Genomic DNA, 27,884 nt, shown 5'->3' on the forward strand with positions numbered 1-27,884 from the left:
GGATATGAGTCAACAGTGTGCCCTTGTTGCCAAGAAGGCCAGTGGCATTTTGGGATGTATAAGTAGGAGCATTGCCAGCAGATCGAGAGACATGATAATTCCCCTCTATTCGACATTGGTGAGGCCTCATCTGGAGTACTCTGTCCAGTTTTGGGCCCCACACTACAAGAAGGATGTAAAAAACATTGGAAAATGTCCGGCGAAGGGCAACAAAAACGATTAGGGGACTGGAACACATGACTTATGCGGAGAGGCTGAGGGAACTGGGATTGTTTAGTCTGCGGAAGAGAAGAATGAGGGGGGATTTGATAGCTGCTTTCAACTACCTGAAATGGGGTTCTAAAGAGGATGGATCTAGACTGTTCCCAGTGGTACTAGATGACAGAACAAGGAGAAATGGTCTTATGTTGCAGTGCGGAGGTTTAGGTTGGATATTAGGAAAAACTTTCACTAGGAGGGTGGTGAAGCACTGGAATGTGTTACCTAGGGAGATAGTGGAATCTCCTTCCTTTGAAGTTTTTAAGGTCAGGCTTGACAAAGCCCTGGCTGGGATGATTTAGTTGGTGATTGGTCCTGCTTTGAGCAGGAGGTGGAACTAGATGACCTCCTGAGGTCCCTTCCAACCCTGATATTCTATGATTCTATAATTGTGCATTAATACGCTGAATTATGATGTTGTAAGATTGTTGGAAGGACATTCCATGATGAAGTTTCATAGATTAAATTGTAGGGAATTGTTTTTAATATAAGAGACAATTTAAGTTAATTTGTTTTAAAAAGCATGCAGTGTACTTTCCAGCCTTACTTTGTCTATTTTTAATGGAGGCTAATTCTTCTAGTACAGTCTGGTCTGTAGATCTGGCAAAAGCCTCTGCTGTTGCACAGTACCCATGATGAACTAAATAAGATGAAACCATTCTGAGAAGAGAATTCAAAACAGTTAAAATATGCAACATCATTTATACCATTATGCAGGTAAAACAAACAGAAGACACTTTTCAAATTTCAAGACAGCTCAGCAAACAAAATCACTTGCTTGACAAAAGCAAATAGTGGAATTAGTAAGATACCTAAAACAGAAATATATATTTGCAACATATAAAAATGTCCTATCCCAGTTATCTAGTCATGAATACATTAACTGAATCTATTTGATTTCCTTCCCAGAAGAGCTAAGCTCCTTGTTAGAGCATATTCTTACTTGTACTTGTTTTTCCAAACTATTTTTTTAACATTTTAATTTATATAGAAACAATTGGATTTTTTTAAACTAATCCCATTTGTTAACCCAAGTTATGATCAATTACATATTGATTTTTTAAAGTGTATTCCTTGCTCATGAAACATGTTGGACTTGAAGCCCTGTGAGGCCAAATCCTGTATTAATCCACAGTATGCTCAGCAGCAATGAGAGTTTCTCCAAACAGCACCAAAAATGTTCCACAACCCAGAACTGGCATGAAAGTCTGCATATGTCTACACTGCAAAAGAGACCTGCAGCATGTCTCAGGTCAACTGACTCAGGCTCATGCCACAGGGCTAAAAATAGAGTAGATATCTGGGCTCAGGCTGGAGCCAGGACTCTGAAACATGATGAGGGAGATGGGTCTGAGAGTCTAGGTTCCAGCTTAAGCCTGAACACCTACACTGCTATTTTGAGCTCCATGACCCCGAGTTAGTGGACCTGGCCTCCCCTGAGACTTGCTGCTGTGATCTTTCTTTCTCTCTTTTTTTTTTTCTTTTTTTTTTGGAGGGGGGGTGAGGGGCAGCATAGACATGCTGTATGAGTAAGAGGGAAGACTCCATGTTTAAGGAAATCTGTGACTGTATTGATACCAACACGTGTCTACTGGCAACTTGACAGACTACCAACCCAGTTTAAACAAGCCACAGAGTAGCCAATTGACTTACAGTCACTAGTGACATTGGTATGAATTTGCACTTATAACTTAACTATTGATCTCCTGCAAACACTTACGTCCTTGTACATAAATTAAACATGGACATAATGGGTTTATTCATGTGCATAAAGATAAGCACATGCATAAGTGTTTATAGGATCAAGGTCCTAAAGGAAAAGCCTTTAACAGATTTTTAGCATGAACACTGGTGCAGAAAACAATCGTGGTGGCAAGTGGTTCTGATTCTGTATGGTAATAAAAAAATTCAAATACTTGTGACAATTCACTTAATCACATGAATTGTAATTGATCCTAAATATTGTATTTAAGGTTCTGAATCTAAGTACACTGAGAATGACAAAGTAAGTTATATTGCCCCTTCAGTAGTTTTTTTTAAAATTAAAATGCTTGTTTGGCTGGGAAAGATGACAAAATGGTGTCAGGAAGTGGTGAATCAACAATATAGTGAGCATTCACTTGAAGACAAAAATGTGTTCATTGTGACATTCCCACAGCCAGCGAGTCTGCTCAAAAAATTAAAATTAATGTGACATTAATACAAAACACTGTTGTAAACAATGCATTCCAGCAAGTAGCTGGATTAATATGACCAAATTTATAAGTTCTACTAACACAGAGTGCAGAAAGGAAGACTACCATAAAATAGGTTTTCAAAATCTGATTTCTTTAGTTTAAGTGAATTTAGTGCTCATGAAAGAAGGGGGAGGCTAGGAGAGAACAAGCGAGAGCAGCAGCAAATTTTTAAACTGCAAATTTCATCCCAAAATACTTTACAAAGTAAACAAATTACATATAGGGATCACTTCATTTGTTTCTGAAACAGCTACTATTCCACATCAAACAACAAACAATATTGGCACTGACTAAAAACTATATCCAACTTAAAATACACAAGGAATTCAGGCATGTTTAATTTAATTACCTGAGAGTTAGGCAAAAAAAAATTGTATTAAATAGATATAATATATACACATATACAGATACATATATATCCATTCCACATAGACTACCTCAACTCACGAGCCTATGTCCTTAACCTGTGTGCATCAGTTTCCATATCCACTCCCTCTGCATTCAACTTCACTTGTCATTTCAGATTGACTTTTCTTTGGGGCAGAGACCAAGTGTATTCCATGTTTTGTGAGGCACCTAGCATGCTTTGGGGTGCCAGATAAATAGTTATTAATCTCCATAGGCCGTTCAGTCCCCTGCTTCTCTGCTGAGACAGCCATTATCTGTGTCAATTAGTGTCAAGTTGTTGTAGTAGTTTTTTTAAATTAAAACAACTATAGTTGTTTCTTTGATACAGACACCTGTCTGTCTACCAGGAACTGAACTGATAGAGATTTCTACATATACCATCCCAATGGCCATTCAACAGAAATAATTTTCTGTCACTACTGATCAAGGATACATTTGCACTGGTGACCAAGAAGTCAAATGTCATATAGCTTATTACTAATTGTATACGCCAGCCAGCTGCCCTGATGAATCTTAGTGGTAATTGTAATTACTGTATCAAAGAATGCACTTCATTTTTTACCATCATTTCAATATGACAGGAAAAATACAAAGTTCTCATGAACATTTAATAAGGGTCTATATTTGTTCTAAAACTATTCCAACTATTTTAATTTAATTAGGATTTCATACAAACATTTTTTTTAAATGCCCATTTTAAAATCCCTTTTAGAGAATTTTAAGTATACAGTCTTTAAAATCCCTCTAATTCTTACTTTTGAATCATTGTCTGCCATTCTCCTTCCCGATCTCCTATAGGAAATCTGTCGATCTGAGCCTGAATTTTGGTTCTCCATTCTCGCATATAGTCTTCAATATCAAACACAAATGGATGCTGCCCAAAGTTAGCATCTACCACTTCTCCTGGTGTTTGAAGCCCTACTGTAGGGTACAAGTTTGGCTGCAAGAGATTTTTTTTTTAAATCAATACTTTTTCCTTTTATTCCAAATTCCCCCCTTTTTTAATCACCTTCAACATTCCCACCCACACCTATCACTGGGGAGAAGTAGTACTCAGTCTCCTAGCATTCCCAGTGGTTAGTCAAATTTCAGTAACTGATACCAACTCAGCAATATGAGGACATACAACTCTGTCACCAGTGGGAGAGGAAATAAAACACTGCCCATTATTTTGAGATCCAAACCTCAACACTGGTAATTCTTCATCAAGCTAACAAATGCAGTTTTTAAAGCATGGTTAACTTCACACTTTTTGGCTTCGATTTTATGTTGAAAACATGCATCTTCAAGTTAAATAATCCTGGTCTTTTTTTAAAAAAATATTGATTTCTAAACAAGAGCAAAAAAATTTAACACAAATTTACAAAGTGGGTCATTTCCATTTTCAGGTGCACCACCACTAAAACGTAGATATTTTAGCAATGTTTAAGGTAAGAACTAACAGGATAGGGGAAACTCCTTAGCTTCAAAATTCAAGTATAATGCCTATAAAGAACCATACCAGTTCACTAAAACTCTCTCATGATTTCTTTGATTTGTATCTAAAATGACTTCAAAGCATTTGTCTTCTAAATTCTACTTTCTTTTCAGAGATTGGCCTTCACAGTGAACTTTTAAATATGGTCCCAATTCCCAAAGGGGTAAAAATCAGTTTTGCCAGCACTTATGCGTTCTAGGATCAGAGTGAATTTTTGGATGCCAGTAGCATCTCTTCAGCTTTCTCTCTTAGAACCTAGTGGCGCAATGATGCCCTCCAACAGGATTTTGTGTCTTAATCATGGTCCTCTAAATCACAACACCAAAGTCCAGATTGAAAATGACGTGAATGAAAGAAAGGCAAAAAAAAAAAAAGAGACATCACGGTGTAACCATGGTACAGGGGGTCCTTTCATTCAGAATGCTGCTGGAGAAAAATTCAATCAAAATATAACTAGAGCTTATAGAATTTTATGCAGAATGTCACCATATTAAGGTATTTTTAATTTATTTAAAATAGTTCACATACTTTGTACTATGAACTAAATTACAGTTAGAAAGCCTAGTGACTAGTATTGACACAATCTCATTAAAAGTGGCCTTTCTTGGAGGAAATGCCTAAATTTGTGATTCTACACACACAAAAGTTGGTGTTTGAAGAAGCCTTTCCATATAATACAGCCGTCACTTGTGTTTGAACAATGAGCTTTTGTGCTTTCAACTCAGGTATTCTCAAGAATGAACACAGACACATATACTTCTGTATTTGGGCATAAAACTATGACAATATAAAATAAGTTAGCTTTATCATTATTGTTCACAGATTATCTCAACCAGTTGACAAGCAAACAAGGTATATAAATAAAATATTTTAAAATTATGTATTACATTCTCGTCCTGATTTTCTGGTCAAAATCCTCAAGAAAATGCCCTGATACTAAAATCTGAATAGAGAAAAAAATAGTAACTATTTGCTTTTCAGTATTAGTATTTACATATACTGAGTTTCAAGTTTTTGCCTCACTAATATTTGTCAAACTGAAAACCAGAGATATAAAAATGATAAAAAAAAGGGCATAGTGCACATTTCCAAGAAGTATAAGCTAGACAAGAACAATCAGTACATCTGAAACAGCTATTTATAGTATACAGAAAATTCTATTTTCTGTTTGAAAATCCACTTATCTTACCGGTAGATCCGTGAAAGCAATACCTGTAATAAACAGAGATGCATTAAAATAATTTTTCACATATTTGTATTCAAAATGTACCGGAAAAAGTTGAGCAAGTAACTTCCTAGAGGCTTTTTTTGGTTTGGGTTTGTTTTTTTAATTTAGTATGCAGGAGCATTCAAGTAGTCAGTTAAATTTGTCAGATCTTACAATTGTTCAAGGGAATATCTAGATGCTAAATATTTAGTTTTTCTAATAGTCATCTGTTATAGGTTTGCAAAAACTTCCCAGACCTGCCGCAAAAGTAAATATGACAGGCATGTAGACATCCATAATGCTTCTGCACAAGTTAGTATAGTAGTAACAGGAACCAAAAGGTCAGTATTTGGCAAATAGAAAAGAAGTATTTTCAAAAGATGATAAACATTAAACTACCATACAAAAATATGCAGACCAATATTTTGAAACTTGGTAGCTTAAAGCTATGTTCTCTTACCAGTGTTATATAGGACTCTAAGTATAGATTTGACAGGCTATCAAGTGTGAAAATTTTGGCCACAGTTGACTATCTTAAATGCTACGGAAAAAAGTAGCAATAGCATTTTCGTAAGATATTCTGGTAACGTACAAGGTCTGCCATATGCAACTATAATAACGAGATGAAAGTTTACTGCAAAGAAGTGTCTCCTAATGGCAATGCACAGTACTTTTCTTGTTTGCAAAAATTAAGGCAGAAGTAGCATATTTACAAGAGGCTTTGTTGAAAATTTAATTAGTTCTGATCCAAACTAAGTATTCTACTGGAATTAGATAAAGTCAAACCAGGTATTTTAGTATCTAGTTATAAAATATGAGAAGCTGATAAATGATAAAACCACAAGGGTAATTTTGTAATTTACTGGGATTAGGAAAGGGGGGGGGAAATCTAACCTTTATATGTTGCCAGAGCTTTAGGTAAATTTTAGAAAAAAATTCCAATTTCAAATAGATTCTTCTGAAAAAGTGAAATTCTGTATCTGAAACCCACAGGGTGTATCAATTTCCTTCTCATGCTGTAAGGATTTTATTTTTAACCTTGTTACTAGCTGTCCATCTATGCTGACAACTCAAATCTACTTCGGTTTTATTTCTCCATCTGCTATACCACTACCATCTCAGATGTACTATGGCAAAAACAAAGCTTCTAATCTTTCCTCCTAAATCAAAGCGCATTTTCCACCACCGTTAACATCTCCATCCTTCACCACCGAAGCCCTCAATATAGGGATCACTTTTGACTCCTTATTGTCATCTTTCTCCCACACAAACTGTAACCAAATCCTGCTGCTTCTTCCATCACATCCAAAAGGCTAACTTGCTGTCCATTTCCTAATCTTCTCTTGCCTTGACTACTGGAACCTCTTCCTCTTTGGACTTCTTGACTGTCACCTCCTCCGATTTCTCCAGAATGATCTCTTGTATGTTGCCCTGATTTTATTACTCAACCCCCTCACTTTTGCAGCCTCCCAGCAGCTTTCCATCACTCTAAATAAGCTTTTTGTTCTTCCCTTCAAGGCCTATATTAAAGCTCCTGCCTAAATCTACAGCCAGTTTCTTTCCCAGTCCCACTCTTACTAAACAAGAGATATCTTAAGTCTTCTTCCCCTTTGTCATTTTCTCACATTGTCTAAGCCTTATTCTGTTAGCCCCTATTTCAACACTTTTCCAAAACCTATTCACCAAACCACAACCCTCTCCTTAACCCACTGCTAATACAAACATGCAAGACATGAGGAAAGAAAAACATCTTTGTGCACTGAAGTGTGTGCAGACTACCTGAACTACCAGACAGGTAATTTATGCAAGATTAACACCACCCATCCCTGCTGTGCTCATCCTCAAAGTTTCTGTACAATGTGGTATAATGAGATATGATGCTAAAACATATGGTGAAGGGTTACCTGCCATAAATTTGGGATGGCCTACGTAACTAACTTGTGGCTTTGTTCCAGCTCTAAATGGCTTGGGAACTAGTTACTTGAGAGATCATCTTTCTTCCAGGTGAGATAAAGGACAGACACTATTTGAAATGCATTCTCCTATGCTCTGGGAGAAAGGGTAATTAGATTTTTTAGCAGACTTCATCTAACTGTAACACACAGTATATAATTACAAATTCAAAAATATAAGCTTGAATTTAATTCAATTGCAACAATTGAAGACTAGAGACCTTCAGAAAATTCATATGCCAGATCTTAGTCACCACAAGTTGAAATATATGCAGATCTCCTGGGACAGATAGTGTGGGCAAACCCTCCAAATTCATGTATAAGGTTTTAATGTTGCATTAATAAGTTTTTCCATTTTTCTTATCGGCTAGTTTAAAGCTCTGCAGTATAAAACCCATTTAAAAAAAATCAGTCCATATTTAAGGTGCTTATGAATCTTGACTCCAATGTCAAGGGCAGCATAACACAATTTTAAGATTTTAAATGTACAAAAGACTGCACTAGGTTTGTTGACATCAGCTATCATTAGCAGTGATTGTTTCCATACCCAAACTATGTCCATTCTTTGTGTAGAAGCAGGTATTGTTGATAAGGTTTACACAACAACCAATGACATCACCAGTTGTAAATGTTGGGCCATAGGGTTGTCCAGTTCCAGAAGAACAAAATGAATGTCCATCATCTCCATGGTAACCATATGAATGTTTATCCCAACCTATAACAAAGCATTTCAAATTTTATTCACTTGTTTCCACTACAAATTAATAGACAGAAACAAACATATAGAGCAAAAGTTAGTTCGTTACAACCCAAACAGTTTTTTATCAAGGTTGATTACCACACTCACCGTTATTCCTGTAAAATAATAAAATAACTGTTACCAATATACATAAGACACAAAATGCTAAATTAAAATGCTCTGGTTCACCTGAATATCAACTTCTTCCAAAAATGGTTGAACATAAAATTCTATTTACAGGTGTCAAATAGACTAATCAAGAAAAAAAGGGAAAGTGTGGCAAAGACTGTCAATTCCCTCTCCCTTTTTAAAAGATTTGAGATTCAGAATTGTCAACGTTTGACAACTGACCAGATCCACTGTCTGAATGTTAAAGCTACCTGCATGTCTGGCATGTCCCAATAAAATAATGAGGTTTCCTCTTAATTTCCCACATTTTACAACATCCATACTGGAAGGCACATGTCACTGTCACATTCAGATTGTCTAAAGACCCAGACATGTCTCTGGAGAAAGTCACAGCCACTCTTGAACATCCTTAATTGTTGTTCAGCAGGAAGCAGCACAACCTCCACATAATAGCCAAGCCCACAGACTATAGTACTACTAGCCTTGCGGCCCTAGAAAACTTCAAATGCAGAAGTGAACTCAGGGGAAAAGTCATTAACACAATATAATCAAGGCGGCCTAATTCTGCATGTGGAGAAGCTGCAGAATAAATAAGTTTCACACAACTTCACACTTTCCTCTGTTTTCAAAAGGAAAGTTACATATGAAGCAACGATAGTATTCCCTTAGTATAAACATAAAAAACCCTCTGGAAAGGAGTGACCTTGTAAGCATCATGTATGTTCCCTTACAGATCTGACCGGATGCAAGGGTATATATCAAATCCCAATTCCAACCCAGTTTCATTCCACATAATCGGCAACTCCAACGGACTCCAAATAAGTGGGGACTGTGGCAGTAGCATAGCTACGGGGAGAGCGGGACAGCGGCCGCTCCCCCACTGAGCAGAAGTGGCGCCTTTTTAATTACTTGGCGCCTTTAAAATTTTTACTCACTTGGCAGTGCTCCGGGTCTTCGGCAATGGGTCGGGGGAGCAGAGATTAAAAAAGGCACCACCCCCCGGTACTTCAGCAGCACTTCGGCATCGGGTCTTTCGCTCACTCTAGTCTTCGGCAGCGTTGCAGTGGGGGGGGGGGGTCCTTCTGTGCCGAAGACAGGAGCGAGTGAAGGACCCAACGTGAAGTTCTGCTGAAAATCCAGAGCGCCGCCAGTTGAGTACCAGGGAGTGGTACCTTTTTTAATCTCCGCTCTCTCCCCCCCGCCCCGTTTTTTTCACCTGGCTACTCCACTGGAATGTGGCTCTATAGACAATCTCCCTAAAGAGCTTGGGAGTAATTTCATTCTCCCGAGCGCTATCCGACAGCCCCACTCATGGGAGATTACCCAGCAGTACCTGTCAAAGGAAGAGTAACAGAACTAAAGTTTCAAGACTGCTCTCCTGAATTTTCAGGATTTTTTTTTTTTTTTTAAAAGGATACTTATCATTGAGGTAAATATCTAGGAACGCTGAGTACTAGCTCTATAACTGCTGCCCATTAAAGAGAGCAACGATGTGTAAATATATTAATTGAGCTTCAGATAGCAACTTTACACATTTCTAATTCACAATTCTTCAGACATGCTGCAGAAGCTACTTTGAACCTGGTGAAATATTTACAAAAGGCTTCAGCTGTTGTCACACCTGTACAGTCTTCATATAGCTGCATACAAAGCCTGATCCATTTATGAATCTGAGCAAAGATGCATATTCTCCCAATTTATCTGCAGATGCGACAGTGCTGAGAGGCGTGCATATAGATTTAATCCTGTTTAGATAAAGGGCTCCTTTTAACACTGACTATGCAACCTGACTTCTCCTATCATGTCATGAAGTCTAGGGAAAGAAAGTGAGGCCGATGGATTGATTTAAAAAGACATTTTAAGACCATCTTAGTTAAATATTTGAGAATGCAGGATCACTTTATCTTTTGAAATACCAGATAATGAGGATTAGTCACCAGAGCTTAGATCTCTCACATTCTCCCAGCTGATGTTATAGCCACTTAAAATGCAATCTGTATGGCTAGATGGTACAAAAAGCATTCTCGTAAAGATTCAACTGATATAGATTTAATTTACAAGAAGGTGGTGGCTCCTAAATGCCTAGGAGGATGAGATAGTCTTTTCTTTTTTAAAAAAAAGTCTCTGAACTATGATGTGCTAATTATGGTATGCTAGTATCTGTGTATTGGCAAATGGTATGCAAATACAGCTCTCAGATTGACCCTATCAGCATTCAAAGATAATCGAGAGTGCTTGAGAGAGAATCCAAAACGTAAGGAACTATGGGAGACAATGGCACAGTTCTTACTGGTTTCAGAGTAGCAGCCGTGTTAGTCTGTATTCACAAAAAAGAAAAGGAGTACTTGTGGCACCTTAGAGACTAACAAATTTATTTGAGCATAAGCTTTCGTGAGCTACAGCTCACTTCGTTCACTAACAAAGCCTTGTCCATTTTAAGACAGCTGTTTCTTGTGGAAGCATTAAGACCCTCTAGAAAGACTTAATGAACTTCCAGGGGGAGATCAGTATCCAAACTCAGCAGTTTGGCACAATTAGGCAGCCAGGCTGAGAGATCCTGTGAAGAACCCTGACCTGGAAGTTATGAATTAAGATTCTGAAGAGTTCAGAGGGGAACGGGAGGTTTAGATAAAGGTCATATGGTCTAGGAATTAGTACCGGTAAACCCAGATGCGAGATTGTCCAAGTGAGCCCATCCATCCAACCTGTGCCTAATGCATTTTTCATAATCACAACTGATACTAAAATTGAAAGGTGTTCCTCTCAAGACAATCTGGTATTGCCTTTCACTACACATTGAGGACCTGTTATCACAAGAGATTCAAGTTTTTCTGTCGTGCAGAAAATAGTGTTACATAGAAGCCATGAGATCTAAAAATCTGTGTTCGAAGTTCAGTGTTTTGCAGTTAAATATTTTAAAAGATTACAGATTTCAAAAATCTCTTCAAGCCTGACTCTCAGTAAACTACAGTGTAGAATAGCTCCTAGTTTCTCAACCAGAGACACCGGAAATGTGAATAAATAAATTTTTGGAAAGCAAACAGTACTCTCCATAGAGATTGTGCTCCTCAGGGGAAGCAAGAATGGATTCCTCCCACAGACCTACAAAGGTCACACAGTTCCTCTCAAGGGATACCGTATAGGGCATGCAGATCTGATTGAGCAATTGACACCAAGAGAAGTGACACACAAGGAACTAAGATGCTTTGTACTGAGGCATCACCTTCATAGATTTCTAAAGGCCCTAGCTTCCTTTTGGCATCAAATTCATCTGAAATACCATTCCATTGTATGGGGCTGTACTTCTTCTGTTCCTTTAACAGGCTAGACTGCAGGTCCTTCAGATCTACAGGTACCAGATTAGTCACATTACTCAAGTTTCTTCTAAGCACACGAAATAAACTCAGATGAGTCTGACCAAAAGTGGCAATCATCCTGAGAGATGAAGAGCTTCACAGAGGTACCAAACATTGTCATATTGAAGAAAGACCATTGCTCAAACCCCCACACATTTGAGTTCACCAGGAAATTCAACAAGAAGTGGGAAAAATAAATTGCTAATGAATGCAACAGGCTAGACTGATCTACAAAGTGTCACAGAGGCAAACAGAATATTAAAGCTTTTAACAGTACTAACTATATTAAGTTATAAAATAAATCTAACAATAGTAGTGAGGTACAGAGAAGAAAAGGCTTCCACACCCACAACAGAAACAGTCAGAAAGGAACTGTGATGGCATATGGCTCCTTTGCAGATCTGAATGTTCAGTGAGGTATATTAAAGGAGCCTGTGCACTGCCTTGAGAGGTCATCGCTTTCTATGGGGTTCCATGCAACTAGGGCAATATGCATATCCTGAATATGGAGATCTACATTGTCCATACTTTAAGGAGAAGGAAAATTTATGAAAATAATTAACAGAAGAATATGCAGCAAATTCACAATACAAAGCAGTTAAGGGCAGTAAAATACGGTAAAAAAAGTGCTCTCATACTTTGGTTGTACTGATTTAGGACTTAACCCACATTGTTTATATAAAATGGCTTCACTAGATAACACTTTAATTAAGGGCCTTTCAGAAAATTCAAACACAAAAATACTATACTAAAGGAAAGCTACATAAATTAGTAATACCTTTGGGAATTCTTTATTCTTTTTCATAATTTTGAATACCCACCGATAATCCACTGACTTAACAGCTGCTACCCACATCACTGGATGCTGGCATTATTGTACTCTTGACAGGAGGTTTAGACTGAAAATGCAACTTGTTTGGATGCATCAGAAACTGGAGACTACAGATGCTGTAAGGCTAATTAAACATTATCTACATTTGGTTAAAATTAACCAAGTTTTTTAAAAAGTCTTATGTCTCCTATTTCTTATGTGTTCAAAAATGGGAGCTGCATTCCCAGTCCTACCCAAAGGGAAGCTATTTTAGTGATCAGAATCTTACTGTATTACACTGAAGCTTTTCTTTAACATTACATTTCACCTAAAATGTTAACACACTACAATTCGGGGAAGTTACGGTTCCCACAACAGCGATACTTTGTCTGCATGTACATATAACAAGGACACATTTGACAGCACAGACAATGTTATATATTACACTATAGATCAGTTTGGTTTACTGTCAGAACTAACTTGTTTTGCTAGCCTCTGAGCACTTAAAATCTCAGCCAGAGGATTACTATTATTTTTCTTATTAAAAAAACAAAGTTAAAAAATAGGATTTTTTTAGGACATTACGATTTGAAATAGTTAAGTTTAAAATATCTGAAAAGCCAGGTAAAGTATACACTAACACGTCACAATGTGTTGACACTGTACAACAATATTCCATGCATTTGTATTAACATATAGGCCCTGATCCTGAAAAAAAATCAATGAACTACTTGTGTGATCAAAGTTAAGCATGAGAGTGTTGGTACCATAGAAGCTGACTCCGTGGGTGGCTCCAGGACTGGAGCACCCATGGAAAAAAGTTAGCAGGTAATACCTTTGATCGCCCCGCTGATCAATTCCTCCCCCTCCCTCCCAGCGCCCCCGGCCCACCGCGGATCAGCTGTTCCACAGCATGCGGGAGACACTGGGAAGGATGGAGAGGAGTGGGGACGGGGTGTGCTCAGGGCAGGGGATGGAAAGAGGCGAGATCCTGAGCTGAGTACCCACAGGGAAAACTGAAGGCTGGCACCTGTGGTTGGCACCATGCTGTGCATTCCTTAACAGTCTTAAAATAGATAAGGAAATAACGTTGAGAGAAGAGTAGATGTTCTGCTCTACTCTTAACAATGATATACTTTTGATCACAGCAGGACATCTCTATTAGCTATTAGAAAATGGCATACTACAAATCTGCTGAGCAAGGAAGTATTTTGTGATTCAGGCTTTCACACAACTGCTTATTTTTCAAGATTTGTATTTGTTCTGTAGCTGAAGTGTCTTGGTGGCGTTCTAAATAGGAAAAGTATGATGGATATTAACAGGCCGGATTGATTAAGTCAGTGATTTAAAAATGAGCTATTTTAATCATGATTTAAATCAGAAAACAGGGACCACAGATTTAAATAATCAGTTTTAATTGTGTGTTTTGCATTTGTATGTTATTTTCCTAAAGCAAGGTTAGTAACCATTAAAACACTAAGTAAATCTTATCTTCTCACACCAACTTAACATAGCTCTTCCATTACATCTGGTGCTTTCTTCACTAACTAGCAGACTACACTATATCTAAAACATTTATTTATGCAGTTACTTCACTAATAAATAACAATTAGAATAAATGTAAGTTAAGAAAATGGTGAATGATTGATTTCTTATTTACTAGATTTTTTACTTGTGATTTGTGTTCAGTTCTATTCAGATTCAAATTCAAATTCAACTAAAATGCACAAAAATGACATTTTATTTTTTTAATTAAATAAAACTACTTTAAATGTTCTGGATATACAAGAAAGAGGTTTTGTATTTAAAATTAACTAATTTATTAAACAAATTAAGCATAATCTATAATGAATTAAACTGTTTCCAGATTCTTAACCAGTGATTTCTACCTGTTCAGTGGTTTAACTTCAAAACTTTGGCACTAAACATGTACTGTTGACTATTTTTTATACTTTCATTTAAATCATTTTAATATATTATAATAAGCAGAGACTAACATAGGTTACCAATTGCAAAGCAAATTTTAAATAAATAGATTATTAAAAATAAGTCTGCATTTACTTTAAATCAAAAAATCATATTTAAAAATTAAAAAAATAGGGATTTCAATGTTATTTGCTTTTATCCACCCTGGATTTTAATGCCCCGAGAGCCAAAGTACAGTGACCATGATTAAGAATTAACTTTTTAGGCTGAAAGCTCTACATAGCAAGGACTGTCTTTATATCGTATTATGCCCTGCTAAACATATTGTTGATGCTCATCAGGATCACACATTTCAAAATATATTTACTTACTATATAGTAGAACCATTAAGTTAATTATATTGTTTAATTGTTTCTAAAATCAAACACATAAATATTAAACATACCTGGTAGTCTGTTCATATTTACACCTTGAGCAGAAAGCCCAATTCCCATGTAACTGAAAAATCAAAATAAAAACAAACTTATCTTTCTTTTACAATACATGAACAAAAATATATGAAAGACATTTCCAAGAAACACTATCCTGATTAATCTAGTTCCAGTTAATTTGCCGAGAGATCATTTAAGACACTGACAGTGCAAACTGGCATAGTGGCAGTGCAATCAAAACAGGAAAGACATTCCCAATGTATTTGTTGATCTGATGCATCATGGATGAGGTACTTGTCCGTGAGGGAGGAATAATTTTGGAACAAGCTCCCTCTCCTTCAAACATCTCAGTTTTTATATTGAGGTACTAATGGAGGCCATCAAGTTGCCAAAGGGCCTTGCTTCACTAGGCCAGTAACTGTTGCTATGAAGAGGGGAAAAATCAAAGCAGCTTTGCTGAAGAGAAGGCAATTCCAGAAAAAGATGAACCCCTGGAGAGTCCACCAACTGCTTGAGAAAATGCAGAGACAAATTACTTTACCAAATACATACATTTTATAGACTACATGCAGATTTAGAAACATAAATGTATATTTTTAAAAGACATTTATTAAAGTCAGTCTAATAACCCTAACCATGGTCTTTGAATGTTGTTTGCCAGAAGCTGGGAATTGGCAACAGGGGATGGATCACTTTATGATTACCTATTCTGTTCATTCCCTCTGGGGCCCCTGGCATTGGCCGCTGTCGGAAGCCTGGGCTACATGGGCCATTGATCTGACCCAGTATGGCCATTCCTATGTTATTAGCAAGATGTGTCTAACCTAAGCAAACTGTTCAATTTATTGTGGTTTTGAGAATAGTTCAAGTTAGTTCACATAATATAAATAAAAGAGACAAGGTAAGCAAGGTAATATCTTTTATTACATCAACCTCTGTTGGTGAAAGAGAGAAGCTTCTGAGCTACGAACATCTGGGAAAGTACTCAGAGTTGGTCCATTAAAAGCTATTACCTCATCCACCTTGTGTGTCTAATATCCTGGGATCAACACGACTACTACATTGCATGCATAATCAATCAATGCATAGCAGCTAATGAACAATATTAAACAAAAAATACCCCCTAGGCCAATTTGAAAACTGTCTGTACTAATAAACTTGTTCTTAACATTTTTCTCTTTGCATACATCTGATTTTCAAATAAATTTTCTATTATGGAGTACAAGTTAAAATATCAAGTTAGCTATAACTACTAACTGTCCAGGGGCTAAATGGCCTGAAAGTGACCAGTACATTATGGATGTAACATGCTCACTTGTGGAATTCAGGGTTTCCCGTCACGTCTCCCAATCACTACAAACAATTAGCTGCTTCCCTGCTACCTCATGTATCACTACATGCAAAAACTTTCCCTCCAGTGATGTCTGATGTATCCCATGCACACTCCTGAAGTGCTGACAATCTATGATGGAACCTCAGCACTTCAAAGATGAATGCCATAGTTTCTGATACAAAGAAGCTGAAGCAGTCAGTCAGTAAACAAAGGGGTTAGGAGTTGGACTTTTAATTACATTACTGAGGCACTGATCAAGACAGGGTCAACATAACTATTACAAATAACGTAAATGGAAAAACCTAGTTTTCCATTAAATATGTAAAGGCATCACATTTACAAGGCCAGTCTATAATCCCCAATATATGCAGGGCTCCAATGTGAAAATTATAAATCAGTCCAAAATACAATGGACAAAACAGTTTTGTAAGCAAATGTAAAGGATATTTAATTAGTATAAATTTAGATGGACTTCAAAAAGAATCTAACTACAAGAAAGTGTCCAAAGTTTAAAATTAACCAAATTACACCAAAACAATTTTTCAGCCTGGTAGTCAAATTTTTTTATCAGTATTTTATAAAGGAACAGTACCAAGATGATGTCAAACTGCAGGATCAAAGATGGAGATCAAGTACACTGAAACTTGAGACTGCATGCAACATGTTGGTCAGAACTTCCATTTATTCTGAAGGAGCAGAAGATGTTCGGAACCTGCCTCTGAAGATAAAAAAATTTCTGCCCCTTTCTCTCCACCTCATATCACTTTTAAAAGGTGGCTCTATGGATATTAGTCTCAAAAAGGGCTGTGTCATTTAATATAGCTGTAGACAGTGGTTTCATCTGGTGAAGAAAGTGGCACACTAACTACCCCTCCCCACTAACAGTACTGTTACTGTAGGATACCATGTGAGTCACTTAATACTGCTAAGAAAGCTAAAGGGTTTCAGCATAACGACATCTTTACAGAAACTAAAGTAAAACTAGACAGTATTTCAATTAATTTATATTATTGTAGAAATCTGAAAAAGGAAAGGATAAGCTAGAAATCAGTCAGAAGTATGTGAAATCAAATATTGACACAAGACAGTTAACCTCAACAGGGATCAATGCATCTGTGAAACAGAGAAGAAGAAGAAGAAGAAGAAGAAGAAGAAGAAAAAAAAAAAAAGTCAGCACACTTTGGTTCTCACTTTTAGTTACTGCAAATCACAACTTCTATACTGATTTCCTATTTGCATACTAAAATACTGCATGTAAATTAGTTGAAATAATAAAGCTTTTGTATTTTTACTTGTTATCCAGCACCTAGAGCTATGGACTAAGTGTTTTATGAACTGAAAGATTTAAAAAAAAAAAAGTATAAATATTTGCCCAGAGTAATTAATTGCTTGTTCAAAGAAACTCAGATGAACTGCACAGTAACATCCCACATCCCTAAGGTTCACATCTCAAGAATTTCTATAGTTTTGGAATTGGAGTAAAATTAAGTGCAAATCTATGGATTTAAGAAGGGCCCAGAACAAAAGGACGATGAAGCAAACAGGCAATGGCAGGCCAGGACCAAGGTGCAGAGTGGGACTCTAGACTGTTGTCCCAGGCAATTACTGCAGCACTTACAAGAAGCACTGGCATAAAGTGGGGCTCAGTTTAGGAGGCAGTCATGAAGATACCAAGGGACAGTTACCCCTCCCCCACTCAGGGCATGTCATGGCATAACAGTCCATGTAAAGATGGTAAGAACACAACAGGAAGCAGCATGACTCACATTCAAAATGCAGTCAGTGAATCTGTAGACCAATTTGACTAAAGAACGTGGTGAGGGTGAGAATGAGAACATAGCTACAGCTCAAAGATATGTATATATTTTAAAGAATGCAGTTCCCTCCTTGCCTCTTCCCCTACCCAAAATCTAGCCCCAATTTTGGTACTGATATGAGTAGACTGAGGAAGCGGGTGGGTTAATGAGAGTGTCTGGGCCTTAAACCAAATATCTGGAAGGAAATCATGAAGTCATACAGTGCTAGCAAGACTCTGTATGAACTAATTTTAAAATACAGTGTAATCTTAACCATACATCATATACAATCATTTTAATCAGCCCTTGAGAAAGCAGAATAAAAGCTTAAGGTTGGCAATAGAACTAGAGGTGAAATGCTAATGAAGACTATGCCTAATAGTATTTAAAGGCTTTTATATTTCCTTCTTTTTAATTTAAACACTTTTTTCAGGTTTCCAACTAGTCACGTGGCACAAGAACAAACTGTCTACTTGCACTTCAACCAATATATAAATTTCTCAGAATGTTAAGGAATTACAAAAAGGTTAAGGTTCAACTATTTGAATTCTCTTCTTGTAAAATTTAATCTGCCAAATGGGTAGCCATAAACAGGCCAGTGTGTTTTTTCACTAGATTTAGGTTTGGTCTACACTTTCAAGTTGATCCACAACAAATTTGATTGTTTCACATTGAAGTTATTGGTATCCACAAACAAAATATATTGTTGTGAATCTGGCCTTTGAATATGTATTAACAACTTTACTTTGGAAGTGTGTTTAGTGAGGGTGAAATCCTCCCTCATCGCAGTAAAGTAGGTGTGGGTGCATCTCCATCTCCATCCCGTGGCAAATGCTACACAATTTTACTGCCAAGTCATCCTGCTGCTATCCCATGCTGCTCTGTTGACTAACTAGGTCACCTCCCTCTTTGCCTGTGTGCTTCTACTGCTCCAGGATTATCCTGCTGGCTGTCACCTTGCAGTTTAATCGCTGGCATGCAGCCAGTCTTTCCTTTGCAATTCCACCTTGTGTGGGTTTCAGATACCCGTGTTATTCTCCTGATCATCGATTAGGCAGTCATACCTCATGCATCAGTGTGGTCTTGTTGTGGCAAAGATTTCCACTTCAAACACCTCTGGAGAGAGGTGTTTGTAGTCATATGAAGTAGAATCACCACAACACACAAGTATAGCAGTTGTTATCCCAACAAATGGAGAGAAAGCACAACAGGGATTCAACCCAGTGCTGCACTAAGGAAAAGGAGATCCAGCTGGGCTAAGAGTATAAAGAGATCTTAGAGGTTCTGTGGCTACAGTGACTCTCATATCTGGGAGAGATGCCATCACTGAGCTACTGCATTGGGTGGACACCAAAGAAAACCCTGCTGACAGCAGCGAGGATGCAGAGCATTAGGATAGCTATACTGAACCTCATATCCTGTTGCTATGGGGGATACAGAGGTGGACTCAGTCCCAGAGACTCAGGAGCTGAATGAATCACAGCCAGATGATCCTGCTGCATCACAAGGTGAGAAAAACTGTGGAGGGGAACACTTCAAGTATTGTATATTTTTATATAAGTTTATGGGAAAAGGGTTTTGAGCAACTTACTTCTGAGTACCATAAAGATACCATAATATTTGTCTACAATCACATTGCCTCCTGAACTTTTACACCCTCACCCCTCTTGGTGAAAATGGAGGCCATGGCAAAGAATATATAAACTCAGCCATTTTCCCCCTCTTTGCTAACTCAGCCACCACTATCTTGCTGTCTCCTTCCCCACACACCTTACCATGGTGTGTTTGTTGTCGATCCCTCCCCTATCTAAGTATGCCCCCCCTACCAAAGACAGCAGCACCATGGAAGTTAATAAGTTTTAAAAGAAAAGCACTTTTTAATCATAGCAGGAAATACAGAAAAGAAAAAAAGCAACGGACTCACTTTTATTAATGCCCAGTTTTATTATTGCCCTCTCCACTTTTAGCTAATGAGAGTCATTATGAGGTAACTCAGACAAAGCATGGTACAAAAACATTGCAAAAATTAAATGCAAAACACTATAAGAATTTAATCCACCACATACAGAAAAGAAAGCAAAAAAAAAGTTTCTGGATCTTAGTTTCATTACTGCTGTCAGCTTTGAGGCAATGCAAGTTATTATGAGGTTAACTGACCAAATTATGCTACATCAACATCTCAAAAAGAAAGATTTTAAGGTACTTTAGAATTCTGCAGTAGTGCCAGAGTGGGTGAATTTCATATTTATTTTGCAATACACTTTATGCTGATCCTCGGGTATTACAAAAGAAAGTTTAAGACAAAGGTAATACTCCAATTTAGCACTGAGATTATATGGCAATAGAGCAATCTCAGATAGCTTGTAGATCTCTTCCACTGATAGACCTGCTCTGGGGTCACTATTCTGGCACATAGTAGCATGGCATATTTTCCTGGTTTGTCCATTACCTTTCTGAAAAATATCCTCCTCTGATTCTTGTGGACACACTTGAGCACAACATCCTCCATAGCAGGGGTTCTCAACCTTTTTCTTTCCGAGGCCTCCCACAACGTTATAAAAATTCCATGGCCCACCTGTATTATAACAACTGTTTTTCTGCATATAAAAGCCAGGGCCAGCATTAGGGAGTAGCAAGCAGGGCAACTGCCTGTGGCCACACAGGGCCCAGTGAATGTAAGTTGCTCAGGCTTCAGCCCCAGGTGGCAGGGCTTGGGGCGGCAGGGCTTCGGGCTTTCTGCCCTGGACCCCAGTGAGTTTAATGCTGGCTCTGCTCGGTGGACTCCCTGAAATCTGCTCACGACCTCCCAGGGAACCTCGGACTCCAGGTTGAGAGCTGCTGCTCCATAGTAAGCACAGCCTACAGAAGTGTAAAGTCAATCAACTAGGCTGACTGATACTTCCCCCCACTCTGCCAGCAGCATGCCAGTCTGCACCTTTTATTTATTATCCTCCTAGTTGTGGAGCAAGTAACTCCCTGCTGCTGCCTTCATACCACAGGGCCAATGATCCTTCTCAAAATGGGAATAATTTGAAATTTTACCATGTCCAAGCAAAACACAAAAAAGCCCAAGGGATTGCAATTCCAACATCAAGGGGGGGTGGAGGAAGAGTCAACATTTTATCACTGTTGGCATAAATACTACAGATGGAACAACTAGTTTTCCCCCCCCCCATAGCTACTGAGACTTTGAAATGACTAAGGAGAGGGTGCTATCATAAAGCAAATGCCTGTCCTATATAGCAGAAATAGGTGCTCAAGAGATGGCATTCAAAGAGCTCTTGAACATATCCAAAGAGAGGGACAGAAAGATGTGTGGAGGGAAGAGTTCCTGAAGCATGACAAAGAAGAGGGAGGAGGACAGAAAAATGGCTAAAACTTGACACAGGGGCTGGATAGATAATCCTCCTGCAGACTAAGGCACCTGTGCACAAGGACTCAGCCACATCCTGTGCCTATGTCACAACTTGTGCATCCCCAGCAGCCCTTTATCTCTGAAAAATATCTGAATTGTGGAACAGATCATTCAGTACAACCTCACCCAGAAACCGGTCTTTCAAGGCATTCTGTGCCACAAAACAACAAAGAAAATGCTGGCTTTGGGAGATACCTTTAACTCCGTCACATTCTACCACCATGCCACTCCCCAAGATGCAGAGAACAATGCAAGGCCCTACATACACATATTTATGACCTTTACAGCAAAAAGATATGCTTACTTTTGTTTTAAAAACTTTGTTTTCATTTACAAAGTGTTCCAAATAAGGTGTACACTCTTAAATGCCAAGTTTATAAGGTACTGTTATTTATTAAACATTCATATTTGTACAGTGTATATGAAATTAGCAACATGTTCTGTTTTAAAATACTCATACATTTCATACTATGGTAACAGCGTATTTCCTACAAAGGTAGGTTCATATTTCCTACTACAACAGCCATATATTCCATGTTACGGGCTGTTCATTTCATAGTAAGCTCGCCACAGGTTTCCTACTAACGTAACCCATATTCTCTCCTAAAACACTCAAATATTTCATACCAAGGCAGCCAAATACGTAAGACAGAAGCTATGCTCCTTAGAGATTACATTGTTCACAATTGTCCCTAGACTCAAAGTAAGAGCACAATTCATCCCTAACACCATTTTCTGACTTTGCTGACAAGTGAGAGACAGGATTCAATGGCTGGAGGTTGAAGTAAGATAGATTCAACCCTGAAATGAGATGCAGTTTTCTTGGTGGGATTGTGGTTGACGACTGGTGCAGCTTACCAGGGGTGGCAGCAGATTCACCATCGCTTCGAGTCTTTAGGACAAGACTAGATTGCTTCCTAAAAAACTTTAATCCAGCTTCTGGGGGAATTCTACAGCCTGGAGAGGGAGGGTAGGGAGTGGGCTGTCTGGCCTTGGTGATCCCCTCTAGCCTTGGAATCTGTGACTATAAGATCTCCACCCCTACCTTCACAGGCCCAGGGGAGAACTGAATTGCCTGCATTGCCCTCAAGATGTTCTTAAACACTTGCAGCTCTGCATAAAGAGAATGATAAATCAAATCTTATGCTTCAGGACTTCAACCAGTTGCCTGAACAGCTCAGGGAGGTTTCTCCCCCTCCCACCATGCACAAATTGACTCGATGTATTCCTGGGGGGAAGGAAGAGTTTGGTTTTGCCTTCCAATTAAGCATCAGGGACCACAGCTGGAGACAGAACACAAGACAAGGTGGACCAATGTTCTAGGATGGTACAGTGAATCCTCTTTTCAGATGCCTGGCTTGTGTTTTGCTCACATGCTCAGGGTCACAGTAATTCACCAAAGCTGGGGCTAGCAAGGAGTTTTCCCACCAGGTCAGAGTGGCTGGGATCTTGGGGGGTTTTCACCTTTCTGTGCAATGAGGTGTGGTTCACCAGCTGGGACCATATGGCATCTCTCATCTAATCAATTCCCTGTTATTGCAGGGGCTGCACTGGTACCTTAATCTCTCCTGTTCTCTGCCTGTGGCACACAGTAAAGTCTCCTAAGAACGTAGACACTTTGGTCTAACGTTTTTGGGTTTCATACAGAGATACCTCAGTGATGTCTAGTGGTTTGTGATATAGGAGGTCAGACTACGTAAGTGGTAACAAGAAACTATTCTACAAATACATTAGAAGCACGATGAAGACCCAGGACAGGGTAAGCCCATTACTCAGTGAGGGAGGAAGACCATAACAAAACATGGAAATGGCAGAAGTGCTAAATGACTGTTTCAGTTTTCACCAAAAAGGTTAATAGCAACTGTGTGTGTAACACATGCAACTCCTGTGAAAACGATGTAGGACCCGAGGCTAAAATACGGTAAGAGAGTTACTCACTTTGTGCAGTAATGAAGGTTCTTCAAGATGTGTCCCCACCATAGGCATGTCTGCGTTCCTGCACTTCTGATCGGATATCTTTGGTAGCAGAGTCTGGCCAGCACATGAGCTCTGCCCCCACTTCGTGCTCTGCCTCGAGGCTAACTAGCAATGCGTGGGCAAACCACCCTCACTTCCTTCTCTGATGCAGAATCCCTATTGAGAACTCCAAAACAGAAGGGAAGAGGAAGGGTTGTGGAGCACCCATAGGGACACACGTCTCAAAAGAACCATTGTTACTGCACAAGGTGAGTAACTCTTCAAGTAGTGAAGCAGAATCCCCCATGGGAAGTTGGGGCTTTGGAGTCGAGTCTGTTATGGATGATAATGCTGCAGAGCCAAAGATAGCATCGGAAGCAGAGTCTCCACTAATGTTCTGTGAAGGTATACGCAGATGCCCATGTTGCTGCCCTGCATATTTCCAAGATAGGAACATTCTTGAGGAAGGCGACAAAGGAGGAAACTGACCTTGTGGAGTGTGTACAGATTCCACACTGCGAACATGATAACAATGTTTAATATAGTTCAAGACCCGTTTGGAGAGTGAGTGTCTGGGCCGATATCACTGCACCTTTTGACCTTTCCAAAAGGGAAAGGAAAAGCTCAGAAGATTTCCTAAAGGCCTTCATCCTATCCAGGTAAAAGGCCAGGGCTCTCCTAATGTCTAGCATGTGCGGTATAACCTCCTTGTCATCATGATGAGGCTTAGGGTAAAACGTCAGGAGGTGGATCAGATGGTTTATATGAAAAGACGAGGTCACCCTGGGGATGAACTTTGGGTATGACCTAAGAGTAACCTTGTCTTTAAAGAATACTGTAATCAGCGTGGTGGTGGGGGGGGGGGGAGAAATATGCCATTAGTGCCACTATTTTCCCTCTTCTCCTTGTTGAGGTGATGGTTACCAGAAAACCTATCTTCATTGACAGTATGTGAGCAAGCAACTGGCCATAGGTACAAAAGGAAGTCTAGTGAGGCTCTTTAAAACCAGATTTAGGTCTCACATTGGAGTGGGATATCTGGGTTGGGGAAAGAGGTTCACTGTGCCCTTGAGGAATCTTTGTGGTTGGGTGTGAGAAAACTGAGTAACCCTCTACTTGTTGATGGAAAGTCACTATGGCTGCCAGATGTACTTTGAGCGAACTGAGGAACAGCCCTGACCTCTTGAGATCCAGCATGTAGTCCAACACCACGAGGAGAGTAGAAGATGCTGGGGGTAATTTGTTTGGAATTACACCAAATGTGAAACCTAGTCCACTTTTTCAGGCAAGTATGATAGGTAGCCAATTTTCTACTGTGTAGTAGTATTTCCTGCATCTCCTCAGAGCAGGAACCATGTTGGAACCATGAAGGACCCAAGCCTTGAGACAGAACATCCACAGGTTGGGATGGAGAACGTGTCCTTTGTTCTGCGAGAGGAGGTAAGGTGTGGGTTGAGGAGGGATCTGTGGACATGTCGCAAGCTGTGACAGGCATGAGTACCACATCTGTCTCAGCCAGGTGGGAGCAATCAGCATGACATTTGTTTTTTCCCTTTTAATGTTTAACAGGCCTTTCACCAGCAAATGGAATAGTGGGAAGGCATATATTGTTGCATGGAAGAAGGAGCATGTCCCCTAATGAGTGCTGTTCGAGCCAAGCCCTGGAGCAATAGCGTGAGCATGTCCTGTTCAGGTAAGTAGCAAACAAGTTTGTTGTTGGTGTCCCCCACCAGAATATGCCGTGGAGTACTGATGGGTTCACTTCCCACTCATGGTCGTGTGAGAACTTGCAACTGAGACTGTCTGCTATTATATTCTGCATCCCCAGTAGGTAGGCTGCTGATATTAGAACGCTGTAGTGAATGCCCCAGTTCTATAGCTTTAGTGCTACTGTGCACAAGGAGGATAATCTAGAGCCGCCAACACTTTACATAGTACATGCACGCTATGTCATCTGTCATGATCTTCATGTGTATACTCTGACCAATGGAAGAGCGAGCAAAAGCATTCCTGACTACTCCGAGTTCAAGGAGGCTGATGTGGAGAGTCCTCTCCATGGACTACCACTTGCCTTGAGTCATGAGGTTGTAGAGATGTGCTCACCAACCTATGAGGGACGCATCCATAGTGAGAAGTAATGTCAGGGGTGTGGAGAGTGCAAACAGGACCCCTGTGCAAACATTTGCTGGGTCTTTCCACCAATCCAGGAGGGCATCAAGAGAGGTTTGTCTAACCTGTCTTTGTTTGGTCTGTGAGCCAATTTGAACCATGTCTGAATACACCTCATGTATAGTCTGGCATAAGATATTACAAAAGTGCCAGCTGCCATGTGCCCCAGAAGCTGGAGGCAATGCCTGGCTGATGTCTATGGACTGGCCTGAACTTATGAGCGTGGACAGATTGTGGAATGTGTGTTGTGGAAGGAATGCTCTTGCTTGCAGGGAATAGAGATCGGCCCCTATAAACTCCAAATGCTGTCCTGGAGTTAAGGTTGACTTTTGGACATTGATTTGTAACCCTAGCTTCGTGAATATTTCCATAGTCCCGTGGGTGGCCCATAGGGCATCATTGAAGGAGTGGGCCCCTGAGGGGACAGTCCATGTATTGGTAGATCATGACCTCCAAGGTGCATAGGTGAGCCACTGCTATGGAGAGAACTTTGTAGAATACTCTGGAAGCCAATGAGAGGCCGAAGGGGAGTATTCTGTACTAGTAACGGTCCTGACCTAGGGTAAACCGGAGGAATCACCTATGGGATGGCAGAATCGATATGTGGAAATAGGCATCCTGGAGGTCAAAAGCGGAGAATCAATTTCCCTGTTCCAGAGATGGAATAATCGTTGCTAGTGAGACCATCTTGAATTTCTGAGCCTTCACAACTTTGTTCAGTGCTCTGAGATCCAGTATAAGTCTCCAAACTCCTTGTTTCTTGGGGATCAAGAAATATTGGAAGCCTTTGCCTTGGAGATGTACAGGAACAGGTTCTATGTCTCCTAGGCATAGATCAACTCCTACCTCCTATTTCCTATCTTAACAGTCTCTTGTGAGAAGGGTGCCTGAGGAAGGGCGGAGAGGGGGGTTAAATGAATTGAATACCCATTGGAGAACATCCAACAGATGGGGTTTGGAAATCGTGTGTTCCCAATTTTGACATAACAGATCCCTTTGGCATCCAAAGGGATGAGAGAGGTTGGAAAGTTGCAGCTAGTGGTGTTGGTAGTGTGATCTCGGGGCAGTGACCAACATATCAAAACTGGTGTTTTGAGGTGGAAGGCTGTGACATGGAAGATGGAGGACCTGATGGTCTGCACCTTTGAAATTTGGATTTATTCCGCTGTCACTCATAGTAGCGCTGTAGTGGGTACTCAGTCAGATGTGACTTATGAGAAGACTGAGGACTAAATTTCCTTTTCTGTCCAGGTATATAGATCCTATTGACCATAGTGTGGCCCTGGAGTCTTTCAGAGTGTAGAGTAAGGCACTGGTTTTATCTACAGTTTCGAGCCTTTGTAAGGGAGGTTCAACCATTATCTGAACCTCCTTCAGCAGCTCCAAAAGATGCAGCTATGACACCCATTGCATCACAACCACTGTTGAAATCGAGTGGGCTACAGCATCCATGGTCTCTAGTGCAGTCTAGAGTGCTATTCTCTTCACTAACTGTCCCTCATGAATGATGGCATGAAATCAGTCTGTATGACTCTGGCAGGTGGTCAATAAAGGTATTAAATTTGGCATAGTTCATAGGATTTTATTTGGCCCTTAGGCAATTTGGAATTGAAAAGTCGCAGAAGAGCAGGTTGGCCTTCCTCAGAAGCAAGTCAAGTCTTTTCCATTCCCTATCATAAGCGGTGGATTTCGAGTGATGCTGATGGCCACTGGAGTTCACCGTATCCACCACGATGGAATCAGGCGAAAAGTGAGAGAAGACAAATTCCATATCCTTCAGAGGTACACAATACTTTTTGCTGGCCCTTTCACATGTCAGTGTGACCAATGCTGGTGTTTGCCATATGAGCTTGGCCAGATCCAAAAGCGGCCTCGTTGATGGGGAGGACTATCCTTGAGGAGGATGTATGTAATATGTCCAGGAACTTCTGGTGGGTGTCCTTCACCTCCTTAAGAGGGATTTTCAGTGTATCCACCACCCTCTTTGTAAGGTCCTGAAAAAGCCTGAAAACCTCTGCCATGGATGCAGGAGTGGGCATCACTGCCTCATCTGGAGACGAGGAAAAGAAATTAGACTGCAATGTGGCCTCCTCTTCTAGTCCAATCTCCTGTTGCTCAGGAGGTTCTAGATATGAAGGCAGAGGGAGGGGACCTCACGGATTCCCGGGGGGGGGGGGGGGACACTAGATGCCCAGGAGGTCTGGTGCTTATAGGCCACCCATGGATCCAGTAAGGCCACTGGGATGGTGGAAAGGGCATGGGTGGCAGAACCCATTGCTGGTCA

General features: G+C 39.7%; 1 protein-coding gene across 5 annotated transcripts in view; it reads right to left on the reverse strand.

Moving 5' to 3' along the window:
* RANBP9 (RAN binding protein 9) overlaps positions 1–27,884 on the reverse strand; it is a 70,281-nt gene that overhangs the window by 26,478 nt on the left and 15,919 nt on the right. For all 5 annotated transcript variants that reach the window (XM_038391389.2, XM_038391386.2, XM_038391387.2 and 2 more), the window contains exons 3-7: positions 14,946–14,998; positions 8,087–8,254; positions 5,570–5,592; positions 3,659–3,843; positions 806–918 (exon numbers count right to left, since the gene is read on the reverse strand). In XM_038391389.2, the coding sequence (XP_038247317.2) occupies positions 806–918; positions 3,659–3,843; positions 5,570–5,592; positions 8,087–8,254; positions 14,946–14,998 (542 nt within the window). The remainder of the gene's footprint in view (positions 1–805; positions 919–3,658; positions 3,844–5,569; positions 5,593–8,086; positions 8,255–14,945; positions 14,999–27,884) is intronic.

The sequence above is a fragment of the Dermochelys coriacea genome, chromosome 2 (assembly GCF_009764565.3).
Source record: "Dermochelys coriacea isolate rDerCor1 chromosome 2, rDerCor1.pri.v4, whole genome shotgun sequence".
NCBI classification, from domain to species: domain Eukaryota; kingdom Metazoa; phylum Chordata; order Testudines; family Dermochelyidae; genus Dermochelys; species Dermochelys coriacea.